This window comes from Parasteatoda tepidariorum, chromosome 2 (assembly GCF_043381705.1).
Source record: "Parasteatoda tepidariorum isolate YZ-2023 chromosome 2, CAS_Ptep_4.0, whole genome shotgun sequence".
In the NCBI taxonomy this organism is placed as follows: domain Eukaryota; kingdom Metazoa; phylum Arthropoda; class Arachnida; order Araneae; family Theridiidae; genus Parasteatoda; species Parasteatoda tepidariorum.
In genome coordinates, this window is record NC_092205.1 from 85,977,897 (window position 1) to 86,001,343 (window position 23,447).

The 23,447-nt window shown below is 29.6% G+C and overlaps 1 protein-coding gene across 2 annotated transcripts; it reads left to right on the forward strand.

Moving 5' to 3' along the window:
- Positions 1 to 756: 756 nt before the first annotated feature.
- On the forward strand, positions 757 to 23,202 carry LOC107439687 (NFX1-type zinc finger-containing protein 1). Of its 2 annotated transcripts, none has more exons than XM_043048535.2 (2): positions 757 to 1,004; positions 15,965 to 23,202. In XM_043048535.2, exon 2 carries the CDS (start codon positions 16,072 to 16,074, stop codon positions 22,561 to 22,563), a length of 6,492 nt encoding a protein of 2,163 aa, XP_042904469.1. In that variant the 5' UTR covers positions 757 to 1,004; positions 15,965 to 16,071; the 3' UTR covers positions 22,564 to 23,202. The 2 variants fall into 2 exon arrangements, with proteins under 2 accessions (XP_042904469.1, XP_042904468.1); XM_043048534.2 differs by lacking the exon at positions 757 to 1,004 and adding an exon at positions 3,574 to 3,839.
- The last annotated feature ends 245 nt before the right edge of the window (positions 23,203 to 23,447 follow it).

A 23,447-nucleotide genomic window follows, 5' to 3' on the forward strand; every position in this document is an offset into this window, starting at 1 on the left:
AGTCTGATGAGAAGGAAACTCTAACCCATGATCCGTTTACAGCTTAGGATATTTTTCGTCAGCACTGCGATCTGTGCAAGCCAGATGCGGAATTCGTATCGACCAGACATCGCCGGGACTCGAACCCGGTATACCTCATTGGAAGACGAACGCTCGACATCTTGAACCACCTCGACTCTCTGGATCATTATCTTTTTGGTGACCTCCGGACGTGATTTGAACACGCAGTAACTCCCACTTCAATCTGGTAATGCCTACTTCATTGGATGGTCCACATCGAACAGTTGACACTTGTGACTGCGATGTTATCCGCCTTCTCACGCTGTTGCTACTCAGTCTCGTCTCGATTAAACACAACGTCTGCCTGCATACACTCGACTGCTAATGGCAACACAGGAGCGACTACTACTGTGAAGTTAATACACCTCTCACATTCAGTACTCAAAAACCCGGTGACCTTAATTCCAACTCTCCCGGTCTGTCACAAGTACAATTATTAGTGGTATCTGTTCATCGAATTTCAAGCCTGATAAAATTCTGGTGGGGGAGTATTGTGGCGTAACTACTACTACAATTATTAAACATCAATTCACTGGTATATAAGACATGCTAACTTGATTCAATCATGAGGAACTTTTGATAGATGAAGGTTGGCATTGCCGATAACTCCGACCCCACATGTTCAAGAACATATACAATTGTACATTTTTTAAAATAAATAATAAAACTGTTCAGCCCTCTACATCTGGAGCCACCTTACTCCCTTTGCCTTCATTTATGAGAGATCCCAGCAACATGTCCGTAACCGTCTCATTTCTCACTGAAGAGTCAATCTCTTGTAAAAAATCTTTCCTCCACCATGATAGGAGAACGACACTGGCCGTGTCCTTCAGCCACTGACCCTCAAGGCAGGGATAGTTCATATGCGTGGGAGTGGAATCGGAAAGCTGGACACACTGTTTCAATATCAACTGATCTTTTAGCAGAGATATTTGGATTCGAGGGTAATTTCTTTCTTAATACTAATTCATTCCTGAAAAGCAATATGTCTAGGGCATTCCGTTAAAGATCTCCCTTAATATGTATTTTTCGCATCTTTATCAAAACTAAAAAGTAAACATTTTGCGAGTCGCAATTTAATATTTAACCGAGGATAAAACAAAAACGCTATCGAAATTTGATAAGTTATAGTAAAGGTAGAGGACGCAGATGTAAAACGCCTAACAGGTTTAAATGAAGGATGAAATTAGAAGGGGATTTTTAATAATCGTCTCTCAACTGCTCTTTATTTCCTCGTGCAATCAAAGTTCTTGTTGATTATTACCAGGGTTTGCAAAAATCAGACTTTTTAAGGAAAAAAATCCAGCCCATGTGGATTTTTTCAAGAAAAACCTAATTTTGAATTCCTTTTTATTAAATTTTATTTAAGAAAAAAGTAAGTTTTCTGAAATGAGTTACCTTATATAATTTTCAGTAAAAAGTTGCAAAATTAATTTATCAAACAATAAGTTGACCATTTCAAAAAACAATTTTGTTTGATAATAGCAACGAAAACTGATTCAAAATCATAAAATATGAAAAAATTCTGTGGGGTTTTATTTTGGGATTTGGTTCAATAGATTTTTTCAAGTGAACCCAATCTAAAAAAACTTGCTGGGTTTTTCTGAGCTGAACCAACACCTACTACTCCTCTTCTTGTACCATGACATTTTTTTTCCACTTTTGATAAGGATTTTAAAAATACATATTAAGGGGTGGCGTTTCCAAAACATGCTGATATATCTATCTATCTATCTATCTATCTATCTATATATATATATGCAGAGAGTGTTTTTNTATATATATATGGTAAAATTTTCCATGACACTATCCTATTTAAAATGTTTAGACTTATAGTTAAGTTGTTAAAACTTATATCGGATGTTTCTTTTTTCCTATGGAAAATCTATTTTCACGTGATAAAATTTTTATCTTATATAACTCTTATCTAATAAAACAAATAAGATTGATGTGTTTTGGTTTTTATTTCCTAGTAACACAAAGAGTATATTGATGTCCTTATCAGTCTGATCTATGCCCTTTCTTTTATTCTATGTATCTCATTAAAAGAAGATAAATTTTTGTTTTATCAAAAGAAAATTTATTCATGGAATAAATTTTACAATTGTTGTCATAAAATTAGAAAACTTAAGAAAAAATTATCTGATTTACTTGAAAAGTTTCACTCTATAAGGTGAGCGTAATTCTTTCCTTTTCAAACTATTTTTAACCCTTAATGGTTAAAATACCTTTAATTTTTCTTAAATCATTTTTAACTATATAAATTAGAAAGATAAAAAAAAAGATTTTATTATTTATTCATTTATTTCTATTTGGTACTACTATATATACTTCTGCCCTGCTAATATTACCTTGTGCTTTTTCGCATAAAATTACATTGGCTAAAAATGATATTTATATTAATATTTCATTTATTGTTTTCTTTCATAAATAATTGTTTTTTTATTAATAATATGGGATAACCTTTCGCAAAAATGTGGCGCTGTACCAAAAGTAATGAAATAGATGATTATTTTGAAAGTTCGAATGTTACTATTAGAAGATAGTATTCAAGAGTATTGAGTTTTCTAGCACGGCAGTATTATTGCATCTTTCTGATATTAGATCATATCTTTTTGCTACCTGGGTATCAATTTGTAAAATAAACTGACCTAATCTGTAAGTGAGATGCCAAATAAATTTTTATTTTGAAATATTTTATTTATTTAAAACAATATTCGTTTTGAAAAATTATCGTTATATTTCGTAATAGATTTTTGATGAAGTCATGAAAACTACAAAACAGTGTAATAAACATGCATATAATTCATTTTAATTGTTAGCTTCCGAAATGCAAAATATTTAACCATTAAAAAAGAAAAAAAAAAGTTTCAGCATGGAAAAGTAAATTACTGATTATCTTTTTAATAAATTATACTAAGCGGTTTAGTTTTCTCTCATTCACGAAAATGTATTTTTGAAAAAATAAATGAAATAAATAAAAATTTACGTTTTAAGATGAAATGTAATTGGAATATCAAGTAGTTTGATTTCAGCCAGCAACGAGATTTTTAGCAGCATTTTTTTAGAATTTGTTTATTAAATGTGTATTTGAAATTTTTATTTATTTATATGATTTATATTTATTTAATAATATGTACTATAAATATTATGCATGATAAATAATAAATAAAACTTTTCATTTTTAAGTAACAGTTTACTTTTCTGCATCATAAATTTTCATACAAGTAAAAATTATTTTTTTTAAAATGACTTAATTGATAAAATTACTTTTTATTCACTTTCCTACATAAAAATTTTCAATATAAAAATTCATAGCAATTTAATTCGTCATATAATTTATTTTGAATGATTTATTTAAAAAATTTAATATATTTTATATTAAATACAAAATTAGTTCTCAAATGAAATTTTTTTCCACAGTTCACACTAGATAGCAGCACGAGTCAAATAATGTTATTTTGTTTTGGTTGAGATTCTTAGCAATGCGGCTGCCCCAGTCTTAATATTTTATTATTTGTGGAAGTATGGCAACACATGTTTTTACAGATATAAGTTTCGGTTTGATTTTGGGGAATACCCGTGCCGGTAAATATGTGTTGGTTACATTAGAGACAAACATTGACTCTGACTATTAGCTTGCGAGTCATAAATTTTTTAAATGAAAATTAGATAATGTCATGTCTTCTTTTTAAAATTGAAAGAAATTATTTAAGTTTGAACTTGCTGGTTTGTGGCTTACTTATTTAAATGTGAAAAGCTAATTGCTTTTGTTCGATGTAAGTACAGTTTTCGAAGATATTTTAAATTTTATCTTGTCATTGAATGTTTTTAGAATAGTTATCGAATCCCAAGATAGTGAAAGTGCGTAGGATGAAAATTCTATTATTCACTGTTTATTACATGTAGTTTATCTAGTCATATTTCATTTGCATTTAGGTATGCTTTATTATATTCTCAGAATATTTTCAGTTATCAGTGTCCAATTTAATGAAAGTGTGCTGGTGAATAATTATTTTATTTTCAATTCTCGTTATATTTTTAATCAATCATATTTCATTAAAGTTTATTGTTTACTTAATGCAATATATTCTGTATATGTAACATCATATATGTAATATGTGTCATATTACAACACACAACATATATTTAACAGATATCACATTTTATTTTATCTTTCATTTTTTTAGTTTTTATGTATAATATATTAAAACGAAATTATGGCTGGCTGAAAAAGCTTTTTTTTTTGAAAATGTTATTTATTTAATGCTACATTTTATATACTTATATTATAATTTGCAAAAGAACCATTAGCTTTAAGTACCTTTTTGAACTAATGTCTTTTAAATATTCCTATAATTGAAAAAAAAAACACATTTATAAAAATATATTTATTAAAAATATATATATTTGAAAAAATTATGACTTGCTAAAAATTTTTTTTTTTCTCGAATAATGTTATTAGTTCAATGTTTCATTGAATATTTTAATTATGACTTGAGAATAAATTATTAACTTTAAAAGAACACCTTTTTTAATCAATGATGTCTTTTTGAGTATTCATATTATTTAAAAAAAGTCTAATTTTATTTGAGTAAACAAGTTTTTATGCATTCTATATTAAATTGATTATAACAGGTTTAAATTATGTTTTTGCATATAATGTTCTTTATTTAATGCTACATAGAGCACTTTGATAATTTGGGAAGAGGTTATTTGCTTAGTACTTTATGAAATCCCTTTTTTAAAACAAATATTTCTCTAGGAAATTTTATTTCTCCTGTTGTATTATATATGTGTTTACTTTAATAAAAACATGTCTAATTACATCAAAAAGCGAAAAATTAATAATAAAATTTCTCCAATTAGAAATTATAATTATATAGAATACTTGCTAGGCTCTTCTTGCCCATTGGGAATTCTGTTTCTTTCCATGGTGAGGGAACACCAGTTTTTTGATGCAGAAATTTTTTTAACCGAGGTTCGATATATATATTCTTTTTACTTTAAAAACTAAAAAATCTGATTTTTTAAAATTTAAATCAGACTTTTAATTAGATTTTTTTTTTTTAAAAAGATACTAAAATTTATAATTATTTCAATTTATGGGGAGATATCCGTACTGTGATCTGTAGCAGAGTAATCGCTGGGCAGCGGTCTATGAGAAACTAAAAAAAAACATCAAAGAAAAGGATCAACCATTCCTGGGTAAACATCTACATGTTTTTTTTAATTTTTTTTTGTTTAAAATCAATTTGGTGCTTTAGTGATTGTAGTGGGCTCTGCAGATCACAATACGGAAATATCCCTATTTTTGTTAATAAAGTAATTGTAATATCATAATATATTTGAAACAATATAATTGTATTAAGAATTGTTTTATTGTTATACATAATGCATGTAAATATGTGAATTAAATTTTTTTTAAATGAAAACAAAGCACATAATAATTAATTACAGTAAAACAAGTCAGATACAATTGCAGAAAATGAGAAAAATTTAAGACATGTGTTAGCAGGACAGCACTTCCTCAGGGGACACACTGCCTGCTAACACACTTGAGCCTTTCTATTGTCAGTGGTGAAATCAAAAACTGACGGTTCCCCGAGGCCCCATAATGGAAAAACAAATAAGAAAAAGCAATTAGAAAAATTGAAATGTAAATGCAAAGAACAATGACAAACAATTATAAATTAAATGTACACAGAGTAAGGCCTNGAGGCCCCATAATGGAAAAACAAATAAGAAAAAGCAATTAGAAAAATTGAAATGTAAATGCAAAGAATAATGACAAACAATTATAAATTAAATGTACACAGAGTAAGGCCTAATAATGATATGGACACATATAAATAAAGATAAAGTTACACTTAGAACAACCGAATCAAAATAAAATTTAAATTGCCAAATCATTAAGAAATAAATCAAGTGCTGACCATTCTTTTGAAAATCGTAAAAAGGAAAAGAAAAACATTCAATGAGTAAAAATTCTAAAAAAGTGCTACCATCTATATGCTTGAGGAACAAAAATCCTAAATTTCCCTGCATAAACCTATTTATGCGGGCTTTAATATCAGCTGAATTATTTAAATGTCTTTAAAATGTAATAATTACAATAATTGAAAGGAAAATTATTATTCTCTAATGTAATCTTGAAATGCCCGATAGCTGAAAGAAAATCTGTTTTATTGTTACAAATAAATTTAAATCTAATAATTTGTCCAATTAAAATATTCTTAAAAATTTTAAAGTAAAGATTGGAATTAAAATGTGTTAAACTAATAACATTAAACTTAAATTTTTTTCTTATATATATATTAAAAAAGGGCACTAAATTTTTGCTTATTTTCTAATTTCTATTCTGACTTCCCTGGAAGAATTATATCAGTTTTGAAATGTAATTGATTTAAATCAATGATTTCTTTTAAAAAAAATCAATTGATTTGAATAAGGATTTTAATTGTCTCGCAACTAATAGTGCGAAAGAAGATAGCACTAACGTTCATTTAACTTAAAAGTGGGCATTCTTTCCACAATATTTCAAGTAGCAATAATTCTAAAATGTTTAATTATGATGCTTTAAAATATTTCAACAAGTATGATGTTCAATTTTTTTTTGTAAGAAAATATTGCTTTCATAAGTGTTTCTCTCACAAATGTTGTAAATAAATATACGGTGAAACCTCCCGGAAAAACCACCTCTGTGTAGTGACCTCCACTATTTACGAATAATTTTGGGAGGCACGAAATTTTTTCAATTAACTTCGTGTTGAAGAAAACCTGTAACCATCTAAATTATTCCAATGAGGTGAACAAGGTTTGAATCCTGGCAATGGCTGGTCATTACGAATCTGCATCCAGCGTGCACTGACCACAGTGCTGACGTGAAATATCCTCAGTGGTAGACGGATCATGGGTTAGAGTCCCCTTGCCGTTAGGCTAACTGTGGGTGGTTCTCGTTGTCTTCCTCTTCATGTAAGGCAAATTTCTCCCAATACTCGATCCAGGAGTTCCCTTTTCTGGATTGGGTTCAAAATTCTAAGGCTACGGTGTTGAACATTAATAGTCGTAAACCCGAAATTTGGGTCGGCTGTTCGATGACGGTTATATATATATATACAAATTATTAATTAATTTAATAGTAGTAGCACCAGTCGTTTATTTACATCACATTAGAACTGCACAATGGGTATTTGCGAAGGTCTAGGATCTGGGAAACATGTATGGGGATGATCGAAGATAAGCCATTCAATTTTTGATCCTCTTCAGGCTAGATGGCTTCTGCATGTTAGTAGCCCGACAACCTACATGTGAATTCGAGCACTTCACGATTGATACTTTAACCCTCAAAGCCTTCGCAGGTTGATTGAAGTGGTCACTCACCTGCACACTGACTGCAGCTAGTGATGCTTGACTTCAGCGATCCATTGAAAATTGTGTCTCAATGTTCAATTCTCTGCAGGACTAAATTAATTTAGATAAAATAAAAAAATAAAAAATGGAACTATTCTTCTAAAATATTAGCAAAATAAGTCTTTTTCATTATTTACATACAAAAACTTTATATTTTAAAAATTTTTGAAGAGTACTTATTTAAATAAGCAAAGCTAAAGGGCTCTAATTGAAACATGTTTATTAAGTAGCAAATTATTTTCCATGCTATAATTATTGAAAATTATAATCAAATAGAGAAGTATAATTTAAAAATTTTATGTTACTTTTATTCACATTTAGCCCCTTTTTTTCAATATCTAATAATAATTTACGTGTTCACCCCCTCATTATTTCTTTTGATAAAACTTTTATTTCTTATGATAAAACTTCAATGAAAGTAGAGTTTGAAAGAATCGCGTGCTTTAGAGTATATTTCTAAGTTAAATGGAAAAGAATTTTCAACTTAAGCAAATAATTTCTATATTATAAATAATAATAAAATAATGATTTAAATCAGGGTTCGTCATAAATCAGCTTGATTTAAATCATGATTTAAATCAAATGATTTTTTTAAAAAAATCATTGATTTAAATCAACTAATTTTTTTTAACTATATATATTGATTTTAAAAGTTAAAAAACAGTGTTTTAAATTTTTGATACTTTTATTATTTTCTTTTCTTAGTATTAAAATTTAATTTAAATAAATTGCTGCATTAATTAATTTTAGTTAACGAAATTACTTTCTTGGTGTGTGTTAAATTCCAACACATTTGAAATTACATTTTTAAAAATCTTTTGATTCTTGAGATTGAAAGTACAGATTAAAGTAAACATTTAATGCTGTCTTAATATAGACTTGCATAGCTGTAGAAAGTAATTAATAAACATGAATTTTTTTCAAAAAATAATACAAATAATGTTAATTAAAATTCTACCTTTTGAATGAAAAAGCGTGAATTAAAATCTACATCATATTTTATTGGTGGAAAATGTATATTTCTGAAGCTTGAGGTTATATTAAAAAGAAATTACCCTAATATGCCAAAAACAGAAAAAGAAAAAAAAAGGGCTGATGAATTCAGATGTTTTTTTTCCTAATATAGTGTCATTCTTCCCTTTCAAACTCTTTCAAAGTCTATTTGATGCAGTAGGGTTATTAACTGGTATTTTTTTCTCATAATATGTTTACAGTATCTTTGACATTATCTGATTTTCTATAAAGAAATTTTGTGAAAAAAAATTCCAATGAGTACATAGATTTTCTAATTTTTTTTTAGCTTAACTTATCTATTTTGATATAGAATTAAAAATGAATATTTTAATATAAAAATATATAGATTAAATATTTATTTATTTTTTGATGAATGACTACATTTATAAACACAATCTGCTACATTTATTTTGTCATTTTAAAAATCAAGAGAAAAAAAAAGAAATCACAATTTTAAATTAAAGTTATGGTTTGCTAACTGAAACTTTGTTTTAATAGTTAAAGTACAGGGGTCTGTCCAAGCCAAATTTACTACCGTTTAACGGTACCTTTACAAATTCAACTTTAGGAAAAATGATAGAATAATCACACAAAATACTTTTTCTTAAAATTTTATTTTTGTGTCTCGTAAGAAACAATAAATCCATATTTTTACTATATTTGTGTTGATTTTTTAATATAATTTTTAATTTTCACAAAATAGGTACCTCTCAGAAAGACCCAAACAGACCCCTGAAGTATTCTTTAAATTCTCTATTTCATCTAGTCTTTAAATTTTAATCATGCATTTCTTTCAAAATGGTTGCTATGCATTCAAAGCCATGTTTTAGTTAGAGCTTCTAAAATATTGTTACAATATAGTTTTAATATTAAGTTAATTTGATTAAACATTTATAATTTTTTTAATCATAAATTAAAGTTCTTACAGTGTATTTGAATGAAAAAAAAAATCTGTTTTAAATCAAAAAAATCCGATTTAAATCAAAAAAAATCTGTTTCTTTTGATTTTTTTTAAAAAAATCAAAAAAATCACGAACCCTGATTTAAATCATATCTATATATATCAAGTAATGTAAAGGTATCCTACTAAAATGAAGCGCTTCCATTTAATTATATTTTTCTGTTAAATTTGATTACCAGCAATTTTGTTTCTAGTATTAAATTATAGCTATTTTTTTGTCTACATAAATTGCTTATTTCATTATTTATATAAATCTCATTACAGTAAAATTATTTATTATTGATTCAATGTCTTATTTCAATTACTTAACTTATTCCTTTCATTCATATCATTAGAAAAGCTAATCACGTGACAGCATTTAGCCTGTGTTTGAGAGGAATACTGTGTTAAATGCGAAAAATTTATTTGGTATAGTTGATCTCGCCAATCATAGATTAATAAAAATTTATTTAGCTTATAAAAATACCATATTATTACGGGCCTAATCTTCATTAGCGTATAATTTTTCCTAAGCTTTTTTAAAATTATTTTGTGCCATTAAAAGGTATTTGATTGTTGTGAAAATTTAATTTCTTTTGAAGGAGTTTAAAACCAACTTTTCTGTTTATTTTGTTCAAAAGTTGTAATTACATAAAATAATACATAAATGCTATGACGTTACTTATCTCTCTAGATATGAATCACACACACAGTTGCAAAAGGTGCTGCTATTTAAACCATTGAACATTCACGCAGACACACAACTAACAGTTAGAATGGTTACTATGTAAACCACTCTAACTGTTAGTTGTGTGTCTGCGTGAATGTTTCAGTAACGTTTTTATTATATAGGTAATGTTTCCCTGTAAAATAATGTTTTTTTTTATTCCAAATTTAATGCATAAAACTTAAGGTTACACTTATTAACATTTTCACATATATTAAAGAGTAAGTAAGTAAGTTGTATTTACTTGCATTATAAGCTTTGTTGTAAAACTGTGTCTAGTTAAGAAATGTTTTTAAAATAATGAATTAAAAAGTAAAACATTATTAGGAATTATTTTTTTGGTTTATTAATAAAAAATAATCTCTTCCTCAAAACAAAAAAAAAAGTTAATAAGTTTTTATTGAAGCCAAAAATTAAATAGAAATTTGAAAAGAAAAATTGTGGAGGATAATGTGTGTCTGTAAAATATTTTTTTCCTAGTTTAAATTTTTTTCTTCTCTTTTTTTATTATACCAAATTTAAACTTAAATTTAAATTGTGTAAGACTGTATCTAGTTAAGAAATGCACTTAAAATAATGAATAAAAAAAGTAAAACATTATTAGGAATTATTTTTCTGGTTTATTAATATATAATAATCTCTTTCATCTACTGCGCAGTTTGTGTTCGTTACGTCGGACTACTAAATTGATCCGTGCTGAGGCCTTCTTTCTTCTAAGGGGTGTTGGTCAGAAGCGTTAAGATTAGCGGAACAGTAAAGTTGTTGATCATTTTTGGACATGAATTAGCTAGATTAAAAATTATTTAAGAATTCCAATTTTTTATTATCTATGAACTGTACAAAAATGCTCACATTTTTACAAAAATAGGAAAATTTTAATTTTTTATTAGTGTTAAAAGTGGTAAAATCTTATCTCGTGATAACCACCTACGGTTAATTTTTAAATGTTTTGAAATTTTAAAATGTTTATCGTAATTTACACTCCCTAAACAAATGTCCATGCTTATAATCAAAGTTTTTCCTATTTAACTCCAAAAATTTTAAACTAGTCAAAAAGCTACTTTCCATTCAATTATTAATACGTTATCTTTGTTACAACTTATTTTAATAATAATTCCGTCTAATAATGTTTCAGATATTTTTTTAAAAAAAAACTACAACGAATTAAAATTTTATTTTAATTTTAAAATATTTCATATTTGTTAATTATCCTTGTGGTATATAATTAAAAAGTATGTATCACATTTTGGAATTTATCTTAGGGAGTTTTATCTATAATAAAAAAACGTGTCTAAATTGTAATCTAACATAGCAAACATTATTATAATTAACATCTTGTGAAATCATGAATATTTTTCTAGGCATTGGAAAATTTTCAAAGCATTTGCAGGAAAAGATTTAAGCCACTTAAAGCAAACAAAAAAAAAAAAAAATATGCTGCATCATATTCATAATAATAATAAAAAACTTCTCTATTTTTAACTATCCTATTTTATTTAATATTCTCAATTTTTTTTCTCACGCATATTGCTTTTAAAGATAAAAATCTTTCGATTTCAATTGAAGTAATAGTTATAATTATATTATACTAATAGTTATTTTATAAAAAAATTATTAAATATTTGTTAAAAATTTTTACCCTATTTATCGAATATTTATAAATTAATCTTTAATAACCACTTTTCTCTATGACCAAATGTATGTTATGATCAAAATTAACCAAAATCAAGCTGCTGAAGTTATAAAAATATGTTTTATTTATAACAGGAGATGACCAGCCGACCCAATTCTGATTTTACGACTTTCAGTGTTTAACTCTGTCCATATAATTTTGAACCCAACACAAAAGACAAGGGAACTCTTGGATCTAGCATTGGGTCAAACTAGCTTTCGTGGAAAACTTTTCGATTAAACTAAGCCGCATTTGCGTTACATAGATGAAACCACGAAATGGTTAGTCCGATTGCTAGGGGATTTTAGCCCATGATCATTCTACCACAGATGATATTTTTTGTCAGCACTGTAGTTGGTGCTAGCCGGGAGCAGGATTCGAAGCAACCAACCTTCGCTGGGATTCGAACCTTGGTCTCCTCATTGGAAGTCAAAGACGCTATCCCTTGAACCGAAGAGTTTTTTTCTGTTAAAACTTTTCGAGAGTAAAATTCTATTGCGTAAATAAAAGAAAAAGGAACGAAGCAAGAATGTCGCCCAACTTCGCTTACTAACTTTTAGCACCAAAATTAAAAATAATTATGCATTAATAATGAATAATTCTATATGATCATTAATTTATGGTTAAATTGCGTTTTCATTAGTTTATATTTACTTGTAAAAAGTTTAAATTTGGATTTTGAAATAAATAAAATTGAATAATCGGAATTAATACGATGTTTTGAGGGAAGAAAAGAACATTCTAAAAGTTTATTTATGTAATAAGTGAAACATTTGCAATTCTCAAAAGTGATAAAGTAACTAGCTTGTGAAATGTATAATCTTTTTACAAATTTTTCTGTGCATAAAATGTGTTTAATGGAGGTTAAATCTCCGCAATTAAGTGACCAACGGCATGATGGTGAAAATATGGTCAGCATTACGCACCGACCGCCTTTATTTAACAGAAAAGCTGGTATCCATCAATCTGAAGCTGGTTTGACTTCAAGCAGCCTCAATAAACCCCGTACCTTACAACGACAACTCAGTGCTCTAACCACTTATCCATCGCGAATAATTAGTTTAACAATTTTAAAATGCTTCAATATTTAACAAAAAATTATATATTAAACTACTCCTTAATTTCTGAATTCGAAAATCAAAAATATATTAAACAGAAATTTTTTTTAAGAATTTTAGTTTTTGCCAGCCATGTTTAAACTTGTAGAAAAAAAGAGAAACTGAAAAATTTACGGAAATTAATGCTATAAACCTTAATTATAATTTATAAAACATTTAATAACAACCAAAAAACTAAAATTATAATTTTTACACTTAGAATATAAATGAAATATTCTAGCTTTACACATTAAAAACATAAAATAATTAAGTTTTCTTAAAATTTTAAAGCATAAAAACTAATTCAATAGGCGAAATTGGAAAATTTTATATGAAATAAATTAATGATTTTTAAATTTGCTTCATTGTATTTAATATAATTAAATTACTGTTTAAATTTTGGAATATGAAAATCAACACTAACTGCAAAAGTTAATATTTCTTTATTTTATGTAATACCTATAGCGTGAAGAGTTTTGATTTTTTTCCAGTTTGATATAATAAAACATGCAAAAATAAGTAAAGACAGAAAAAGTTTCAGAAATATTAAAAATTATAATGAAAACAATTTTTTTAAAAAATGCTGAAAAGTTTAAAAATTTTAAAATATTTTAATGTTATATCACTTTCAGGATTAGGAGCGAAAGGAACAAGTGTGATATTGCAAAAATGAAGCAGTTTTATACAAAATAAATTAATAATTTTTAATTTTATTTAATTTTTATGTTTTTTGAATTTTAGTCACACACCAGAAAAAGATAATACCAAAAATATTAATCAGTAAAATAATCAGTTAATTAAAAAAAAAACAAAACAAGAACATTAAATTTTAGGTACAAAAAAGTTATATCAGTCACAATTCCGACTTTTTTGTTCAAAATGAAACAGTGCTGCTTGGACCGAAATGACCAAAAAAAATAAAGAAAAAAAATCTTTTTTTTTTATTTGCAGGAATAGGGGACTGTGGGACAAAGGACCCCACGTGTTTTACTTCTTGAGAAATTTCTTTTTCTCAGAAATTGAATTGTTTATTTTTTTGAAAATTTATGCATTGATATATGGGTGATTCTCACGAAACATGACAATTCACTGTCCCTTGCTCCAAAATCTAATACTATAATACTAAAAGAACTTTTTTTTTAAAAAATTAATAAATAGCATTGCTGTTAGCATTTTAAANACAATGTTATATCACTTTCTGAATTAGGAGCATAAGAAGCACAAATGATATTGCAAAAATAAAGCAGTTTTTTACGAAATAAATTAAATTTTTTTTATTTTGTTTAATATTCATGTTTGTCACATTTTAATCACACAGCAGAAAAAGATACCAAAAATATTAACATAATCAGTTAATTAAAAAAAAAAAAAAATGCAAGAGCATTAAAAATTTTAGGTACAAAAAAGCAATATCAGTCACAATTCTGACTTTTTTGTTCAAAATGAAAAGCTTAGACCGAAATGGAAAAAAAAAATTATTTTTATTTATTTATTTATTTTTATTTTTTTGCTGGAATAGAGACTGTGTTTTACTTCTAGAGAAAATTTCCTTTTTCTCAGAAATGGAAGTGTTAATTTTTTTGAAAATTTATGCATTGATATATACAAATATATCAATAAATAATATAAAATAAATATTTTGAATATAAAATAAATATTCAAAAAAAAAAAATAAATATAAATTATATTTACTTTTTTGTGATATACATACAAAGGTGATGTTCAGTGGAGCCTCGAATTTTTTTCCTGTGCAGACTTCAAAGAAAAGAAATCTTGTTCACAATATCTGTAAATGTAAATTAATTCGTAGTATCCTTTCTTTAGGGGTCAGCGGTAAAGTGTCCTCTAAAGCAGCGGTTTCCCAATTTTTTCGACTAGGGAGTCCTAAATAATCAAACGTTTTTAGGTGGAACCCGGAATTTATGAATAAAGTTTATTAAGGTAATTGTGAACGTTATAACTTGTAAAAGATTTAGTTAGAGGAATGAAGATTTTTCATCGTTTTATCATTAACACTCTTAAATTATGTTTTATATCCGACAGTTAAATTTGCAGTCTATGTTGCATAGTTATGAATTTGTTTTTGGTGTATATAAATAAGTTGAAAATGAATAAAATGAGCCAAATTATTGTTTACTTCGAGATGAAGAATGAACAGAACTGTTATAAACGTTGAAAATGTCCATTAGGGAAACGAGTTTCTTTTTATTTATTAAATTAATGAATTTAATTGCTTTATCTTGATTTGAGGAAATACTAATGCAAAGTTTTATAAATGTTTGTACTTTTCAATAATTTGTTCGTTATAATGTTTTAAAAAATAATTTTTTTCTTCTGAAAAATGCCATTTCTGTTTCATTGGCTTGAAATAATTTGTTTAAGGCAACCAAAAGATTAAATAAATTATGAATTATAGGTTATGTCTAAATATGATAATATATTTTTTAAAACTCATCGCTGGTTGTAGAATGTTCTAACTTGTAGAACCCCTTTAACTCTTCCATGGAACCCTAGGATTCCGCGGAACACCATTTGGGATCCGCTGCACTGGAGAACTTCAAAGTTTTTTTTCTGAAATTTTTACAACCGGGTTCAAAAGTGCATTAAGACAGGTGGTTACTTCGATGCATAATTAAATGGATTGGTAATTTATGTACTATTTCTAAGTGTTATATTGAATTAGTTATGCAAAATGATATCTGCACCTAGTATTGGTGCACATTCACCAAAGCGACTATGATCGTTCTCTTATTTCAATCACTCACATTAATATATAAAGCGCAATGGCCCAGTGGTCTAGGCACTGAATTATTGTGAAGAACTGAGGTTCGATTCCCAGTGACGGTTCGAGATCAATGGGTACCAGCTGGCCGGGGAAGTAAAGGTTGCCTGTGCGCAATGCTGATCACATAGCTACAATCATATCGTTAGTCACGAAATTGTAGACTCTTAACCTTCATGACCTTTTTAGTCTACACTGTGCTGTTTGCGGGAATGCTTGTTTTTTACATTAACCAATATCTACTTTCTTTCCTTTTTAGGTTTCCTCATTAGGAAGACTGATATAATCTCTTGAATTATGAAACACTGCGAAATTGTCATCTTCAGGTGATAGAGTTAAAGATTTAAAGCATCTTTTGTTCTAAGAATGTCATCAACGGAGCCTCCAGATTCTTCTCTCCAAAACTCACTCTTCAGTGGGTCCGCTCGAGGAAGAAACATGCATCCAATATACAACAGAGGTCGTCGGTTAGATTTCCCTAAAAATGTCCGGACTGAAAATACCCAATCAGGTACCAGAAACAGAACAAACGGTAACGGACCACCAAATCGCAGTAATTTTCAAGGAAGAAGGGGTTTTGACCAAAGAAACAAGAATCAAAATCATAAGCCGAAGGTAGAACAAAATCAACACCTTTCTCAGAGTGATTCAAAGACGATGTCACTGGATTCTATGAAATCTTTGTTGCTGCTACCGACTCCCGAGGAGCTTCTATTAACTATTCTTCTGGAAGAAAATGGATTTTTCTTATCGCTGCATCAGGCTACTGATTGGGATGCAACAGCAACTATGTTGTTAATAATTGGCAAAGCTTTATCAGCTTGTATGCAACTTCACGTTCGTTCTTTGATCTTTAAAATAAATGATACGAAAAGTTTCCTGAGTAGAATACAAAAGTATTTGATATCTTTCCACTTGGGTTCACCGCAAAAGCATCACCTCGACTCTTTAATTAGCCTATCTAGTTTACTTGCTAAGCTTCAAATGCAATTTCCTTCTTTGTCGTCTGATTTGCTTATTAAACTATTACCGCAACTCCGGAAAACTTGTGATGATTTCTTGGTCCACTCTGCTGAATATGAAGCCGTTAAAGAAACTCTCGATGACATCAATAACCGAAATGATTTATTTCTAGAAAACTTCACTCCTTCTCAAGCAAAAACCATGTGTGAAAACGAAAAACTGCAACTTGCTGAACCACCAGAAAATTATCGCTCTATTCCTGTTTTGCCGATTGCAGAAGACATACGCTCTTCTGCTTTCCTTCGTCCTAACTTAGTAGCCGGTAGTTACGAAGGCACAGAACATTACCTCGATGTGCAATTTCGTCTTTTAAGGGAGGATTACGTAAAACCGTTACGTGATGGAATAGCGGAATATCAAGATTTGAAACAGAGTGGAAAACCTTTGAAAAATTGTAAAAATGTACGAGTATACGAAGACGTGCATATTATTTCCCAGCAGTATGTAAATGCTGGTCTCGTTCATATTGCTCTATTTTCCGATGCAAACTTTGTCGACATAAAGTGGGAATATAGCAAACGTTTCCTTACGGGCTCTTTGCTTTGCTTGACTGATGATGATTTTGAAACAATGCTTTTTGCAACTGTTGCTGAGAGAAATATAAAGAAGTTGGCAGAAGGCAAGCTTATTTTGCGTTTTGAGGAGTTAACTGATGAAGTTTTAAGTCTCAGCCCGCAAAGAAATTTCACTGTCATTGAAACCACTGCCTATTTCGAAGCTTACCGCCACAACCTTAAAGCTCTGTCTGAACTAGATGAGGAAAAGTTACCTATGCAACGGTACATTGTAAACGTGGAGAAAGAAGTTTCTAAACCTGCATATTTAAATGAAAGTACTATGTATGATTTTCGTCCTCTTCTCATACCTTTAGATAAGCAATTGATCAAACTGGATGTGATGGAAACAACAGTTAGAGGGGGGAGAATAAGTAGAATGGTAACTGATGCAAATTATACATATCCACCAGAAGTAGAAGTAAATGCTAAAAAAATACCAGTTCTAAATGATAATGCTTGGCCATCATGTACTGAGTTAAGCCTGGATCCTTCTCAGTTCGCTGCTTTGAAATCTGCTGTAACCAAAGAATTTGCTGTTATTCAAGGTCCACCGGGGACTGGTAAAACATACATCGGCCTAAGAATTGTGCAGTTGCTATTGCATAATTTCAATAAAAATGTGTCTTTAAAATTGCAAAAATCTCCAATTTTGATAGTGTGTTACACGAATCATGCTTTAGACCAGTTTCTCGAGGGTGTTTCTGTGTTCACTCAAAAAATCGTCCGAATCGGTGGTCGAGGAAAAACCGAAGCCCTGGAAAAGTTTCAGCTATTGAATTTAAAACGGCATTTGAACTATAAATCAAATATACCCAACTCAGTATTTGATAATATTCAATCGAAACAAAGAGAACTGTTTGATTTAAGGAGACAGATAGAGTCGAAAAGGTTATCTATGGAAATGTCGAACCAAACAGTTTTAAAAATTGGAGATATTAGCGAGTGCATTCCTCTTGACCATAAGTATTCATTAATTTCTCATGGAATTACTGGTAAGAACGATGTGTTACACGAATGGCTTGGTTTGTCTGAAGGAGCTGTTAATAGTTTGCAGTATGAAGAGGTTGAATTTTCTGAATCCGATGAGGAAAACGAGGGGACTGATTTATCTTTTTTCCCTGTGTATTCCATCGAATTGAGTAACATTACTTTAAATTTAAACGAGCCTATGCAATGGAAGTTTTTTAAAAATGGTGCAGACTGTAAAGAAATGATTAATGAATGTATTTCAAGTATCTTAAAGTATTGTACTCCTTTGTCTGAAAATGCGGCACATCACATAAGAGATGTTAGTAGGTTGAACTGTTTTGCAAGATGGCAACTTTATAAATATTGGGTGACTTTTTTTATAAGAAATCTTCAAAGAGAGTATGCCACCCTTGATGATGAAAGAAAAATCAAGCAAGAGCAAAATAAACGAATCCAAAAACGTTATATGCGGGCGCACAGAGCAGACTTGGAAAAATTGAATAAAGCGATCGCTTTTAAAAGAAATTCTATGAAAGTAGCTTCAAAATATGTTGTAAGCGAAGAGATGTTGGGAAACTGCATACCATCTCATCAATTTCATTCTCTTAGAAGATTTAATAAAATTAATTTTGAGAGAAATCAAGCAATATTTAATTGGCTACAATTGAAATTGATAAATGAAGACGACGTCCGTGAACGTATACGGTTACATCAGGAGTTGCAAAAAGTGGCTGATTATTTTAAAGAGCAATTTGAAATTTCTGTAGCGGGCAATCATTTTATCGATATAGAAGAGGAATTAGATGAAGCAGATATCGATGATATTGAATACATAGAAGACCAAAGAAAAATTGACTCGGAAGAATTCGCCGACGTATCTTTTGATTTACCAGCGCAAAAGCGTAAAAGAAAGGTCGTTGCACCACAAAAAAGTGAATGGAAAACACAGGGCGGCAAGAAAGGCTTAAAAAAATACATTCGCCAAAAGCTTTACGACAACGAAAAAATGTCAGAAGTAGAAGCAAGTGATATAAATGATGTTTGGAGGCTTTCTATTGATAAAAGATGGCAGTTATATAAATTTTGGTGGCAACTGTATATAGAAAACAAGCAAGCGGAAACCTTAGGTACGCAACAAAAATTTCGAGAACTGTATAAAGAGCTTAATGAATTGAGATCCTTGGAAGATGGGTATTTGTGTCAAAAAGCAGACATTGTTGGCATGACAACAACTGGAGCAGCTAAGTACAAACACATAATTGAATTCTTAAATCCTAAAATTGTGATAGTTGAGGAAGCAGCAGAAATATTAGAAAGCCATATTGTTACTTCTCTTGCTCCAAAAACTCAACATGTTATATTAATTGGAGATCATCAACAGCTGAGGCCCAGCCCTACTGTTCATTTGTTATCTGTTAAATATAATTTAAATGTGTCATTGTTTGAAAGAATGGTAAAAAATGGAATGGAATGCCAACAGCTCAAAATTCAGCATCGCATGAGACCTGATGTGGCAAGATTACTCGTGCCCCATATCTACAAAGATTTGGAGAATCATGAATCTGTTTCAGAGTATGAAAACATCAAAGGATTCGCAAAAAATGTATTTTTCTTATCGCACAGTAATCTCGAATTTCAAGAAGGAGATTCAAAGAGCAAAGTAAATCAGCATGAAGCAAGATTTTTAATTAAACTGTGTAGATATCTCATTCTACAAAACTATGATCCTTCTCAAATTACAATTTTGACGACTTATTCTGGACAGCTATTTGAGATTAAAAAGTTGGCGAAAGGAATACTCGAAGGGGTAAGAATTACAGTTGTAGATAATTTTCAAGGTGAGGAAAATGACATAATACTAGTTTCATTCGTGCGATCCAATCAATCGGGGGAAATTGGTTTTTTGAAAATTCCTAATCGAATCTGTGTTGCATTATCTAGAGCAAAGAAAGGTCTCTATTGTATTGGCAATTTTCAGGTTTTAGCCGAAAACAGCATAATTTGGAGTAAAATAATTGCTTTATTGAAAGAGACTAATAGCATAGGAAACTCACTTGAACTTAGATGTCAAAATCACCCAGAAATGTGTAGTTTTGTTGCGAATGAAAATGATTTTGTTCAGGATGGAGGTTGTAATTTAATGTGTGAGTTTCGCCTTGAATGTGGGCACGTTTGTCCTAGAAAGTGTCATCCTGATGACCAGGAACACTTGAAGGTCACTTGCTATAAGCCTTGCGGGAAATCTTGTTCCGAAGATCACCCATGCCAGAAAAAATGTTTTGAAAAATGTGGTGAATGTCGTGTTCCTGTCATGATAAAGATTGAAGAGTGTGGCCATGAAATAGAAGTAGCATGTTTTCTTAAATATTGTGAGCTTAAATGTTCTGCGATTTGTACAAAAATTTTACCATGTGGGCATGAAATAAATGTAGCCTGCTACCGCAAAGACCGAGAAATAATCTGTCATAAAACTTGCATCAAAATGCTCACCTGTGGTCATGAAGTTTCTACTGAATGCTTTATGCATATAGAAGAAATAAAATGCCTTGATAAGTGCAAAAAACTCTTATCATGTGGTCATATTTGCCCCTCCAAGTGCAGTGAAAATTGTTCCACTAAGTGTGAAGTATTGTGCAAGAAACTTCTACCATGTGGCCATGAAACAAATATTGCATGTTACCTCAAGGATAGTGAAATAAAATGTACTGAAACTTGCATCAAATTGCTCCCCTGCGGTCATGACGTTTCTACTGAATGCTTTATGAGTATAGAAGAAATCAAATGTCTTGACGAGTGTAAAAAATTCTTACCATGTGGTCATATCTGCACCAACAAATGCAGTGAAATTTGCTCTACGAAATGTGAAAAATTGTGCACTTTTAAGTCCACTATTTGTGACCACGATTTCAAAGATAAATGTTACAATAAAGGTAATTCAGAATATCTTATGAATACGTGCCGCACACCGTGTGATGCAATAATGCCATGTCATCATTTTTGTGAAGGCACCTGTGGGCTTTGTCACCAGGGCCGTTTGCACATCGAATGCAATAAGAAGTGCAAAAAAATATTGATTTGTGGCCATGGATGTGAATCGATTTGTTCCAAAAGTTGTCCACCTTGTAAAAAATGGTGCACAAATTGGTGCGACCACAATAAATGCTCCAAAAGGTGCGGTGAATTGTGTGATCCGTGCTATAAACCATGCACGTGGGCCTGTATTCATAAACGGTGTTCACGTTTGTGTCATGAACTGTGTGATCGTACTCCTTGTGATAAAAATTGTCCAGAAATATTAGAATGTGGTCATGCTTGTTTAGGCTATTGTGGCGAACCGTGTCCTGAAGTCTGCAAAATTTGTGATCCCGAAAACGAACTATTCGATTTAACGGAAAAGCGTACATTAAGAAGTGGAAGGGTAATATCTAACGAAAAATATATATTGTTGGAAGATTGTAACCATGTATTTGAATCAGAATTTCTATCTCGGCATTTAAACCAAGAAGGTTCAGATTCTAAAAATCTTCGGGTGAAAAGTTGCCCCAAATGTGAAACAGTGATAAGAAAAAATTTCCATTTTGGAAACTTGATTAAAAGTTACATAATCGATGTTAGGAAAGTCAAACTCAGAGGAAAAGCATTAAATGAACAAACCAGTGAAGTATTGCCAGTTATCAGAATCGAAGCTGAACTTTTGAGCGATGATTATTCCTCTTTAAAATCTGTTCTTTCATCGAAGAAAAACAAAACCAATCGAGAAATAATGGTTATGAAAAATTTCATTAAATTGATTTTAATGTTCGAAAATGTAAAATTTTTTGAAATGAACGAACCTGACCTGAAGTCTGCTTGCATACCGTATACCACAGAATTGATATCTTATATGAAAACTACCATGTCTTGGATTTTTCCTATTCTTCGTGACGATTATTTAACTTCCTCTGATCAGCAAATGCAGGAACTAAATTGGGAAATAGTTCGTTTGACTTTAATAAGTAAATTTTTTCAGTACTTTCTTCGTCAGACTTTCACAGAGCGTACGAATCTTCTTGTACTTCACAAACAAAAACATTGGAGTAACCTTATAAAGTACATTAAGACTTATAAGCCTTTCAGGGATTCAGATTTGCTGAAATGTACTTCGGAGTGGGCAGCTTTATCGAATTCGAGTTTTAGAGAACTGAATGTTGAAAAAATCTTTCTTACACGCTTCATTAACTATTCCTTAAAGCAGTGGCAAAAATGCAAATTTGGACATTTATATTTTGCTGAATGTGACGAAGAAACTTTTTGCCATGAGTGTGGATAAGAAATCACAATGCGTGAAGTAATAATGTATTATCAGTTATTAACTTACACACAATACTTTTAAAAGAATGGGATTTTATTCTGTGATTAATGCTAGTTTTATTGAGTTGTATGCATAATGCATTGATTTTTCTGTAATTTCTGGAATCAAAATATCATTTAGCTTATCATTTTCCTTCGTTGAGACTTTCTGTAATTCAACGAAACTTTTTGTGCCTTACAAACTAAAACATTGGAATTACCTGAAGAAATATATTATGACTTAGACTTTCAGAAATTCAGATTTGCTGAAATGCATTTCAGACTGGGCAGCTTTATTGGGTCTGAGAGAACTTAATGCAGAAAAACTGCATCTTCCACGCAACATTAACTCTTCCTTAAAGCAGTCGCGAAAATGCAAATTAGGATATTTATATTTTGTGATTGCGACGTTGAAACTTTTGCATTAAGTGTGGATAAGAAATCAAATATGTGAATTTATAGTACATTATTAATTGTTAACATATGCACAAAGATTTTGATGGTATTTAATTTTATTCCGTAATAAATTCTAGTTTAACTTTGTAGTTTATTCAGAGTTGTATGTTAATGTATTGATTTTTCAGTTTTATATTGTATATAAATATTTTTATAAGGCTTATTACCGTTTTCATTTTTTAATCTCCTGTAATTTCGAAATACCGAGTATTGAAACTTGTATTAAATACTGGTTTCTTGATTTATACCCAAACTTCTATACAAAAGGTCCTTTTATAAAATTAGTAGTATTTTATTTTAACTTTTAAACTGAGTGGATGTTTTTTTTTCTCTGTCAGCTACCATTTTTAAAGGGTCGCAGTTCCATAAGATATCAGATGTAATGATGTTTTAATACCTGTGTCATTG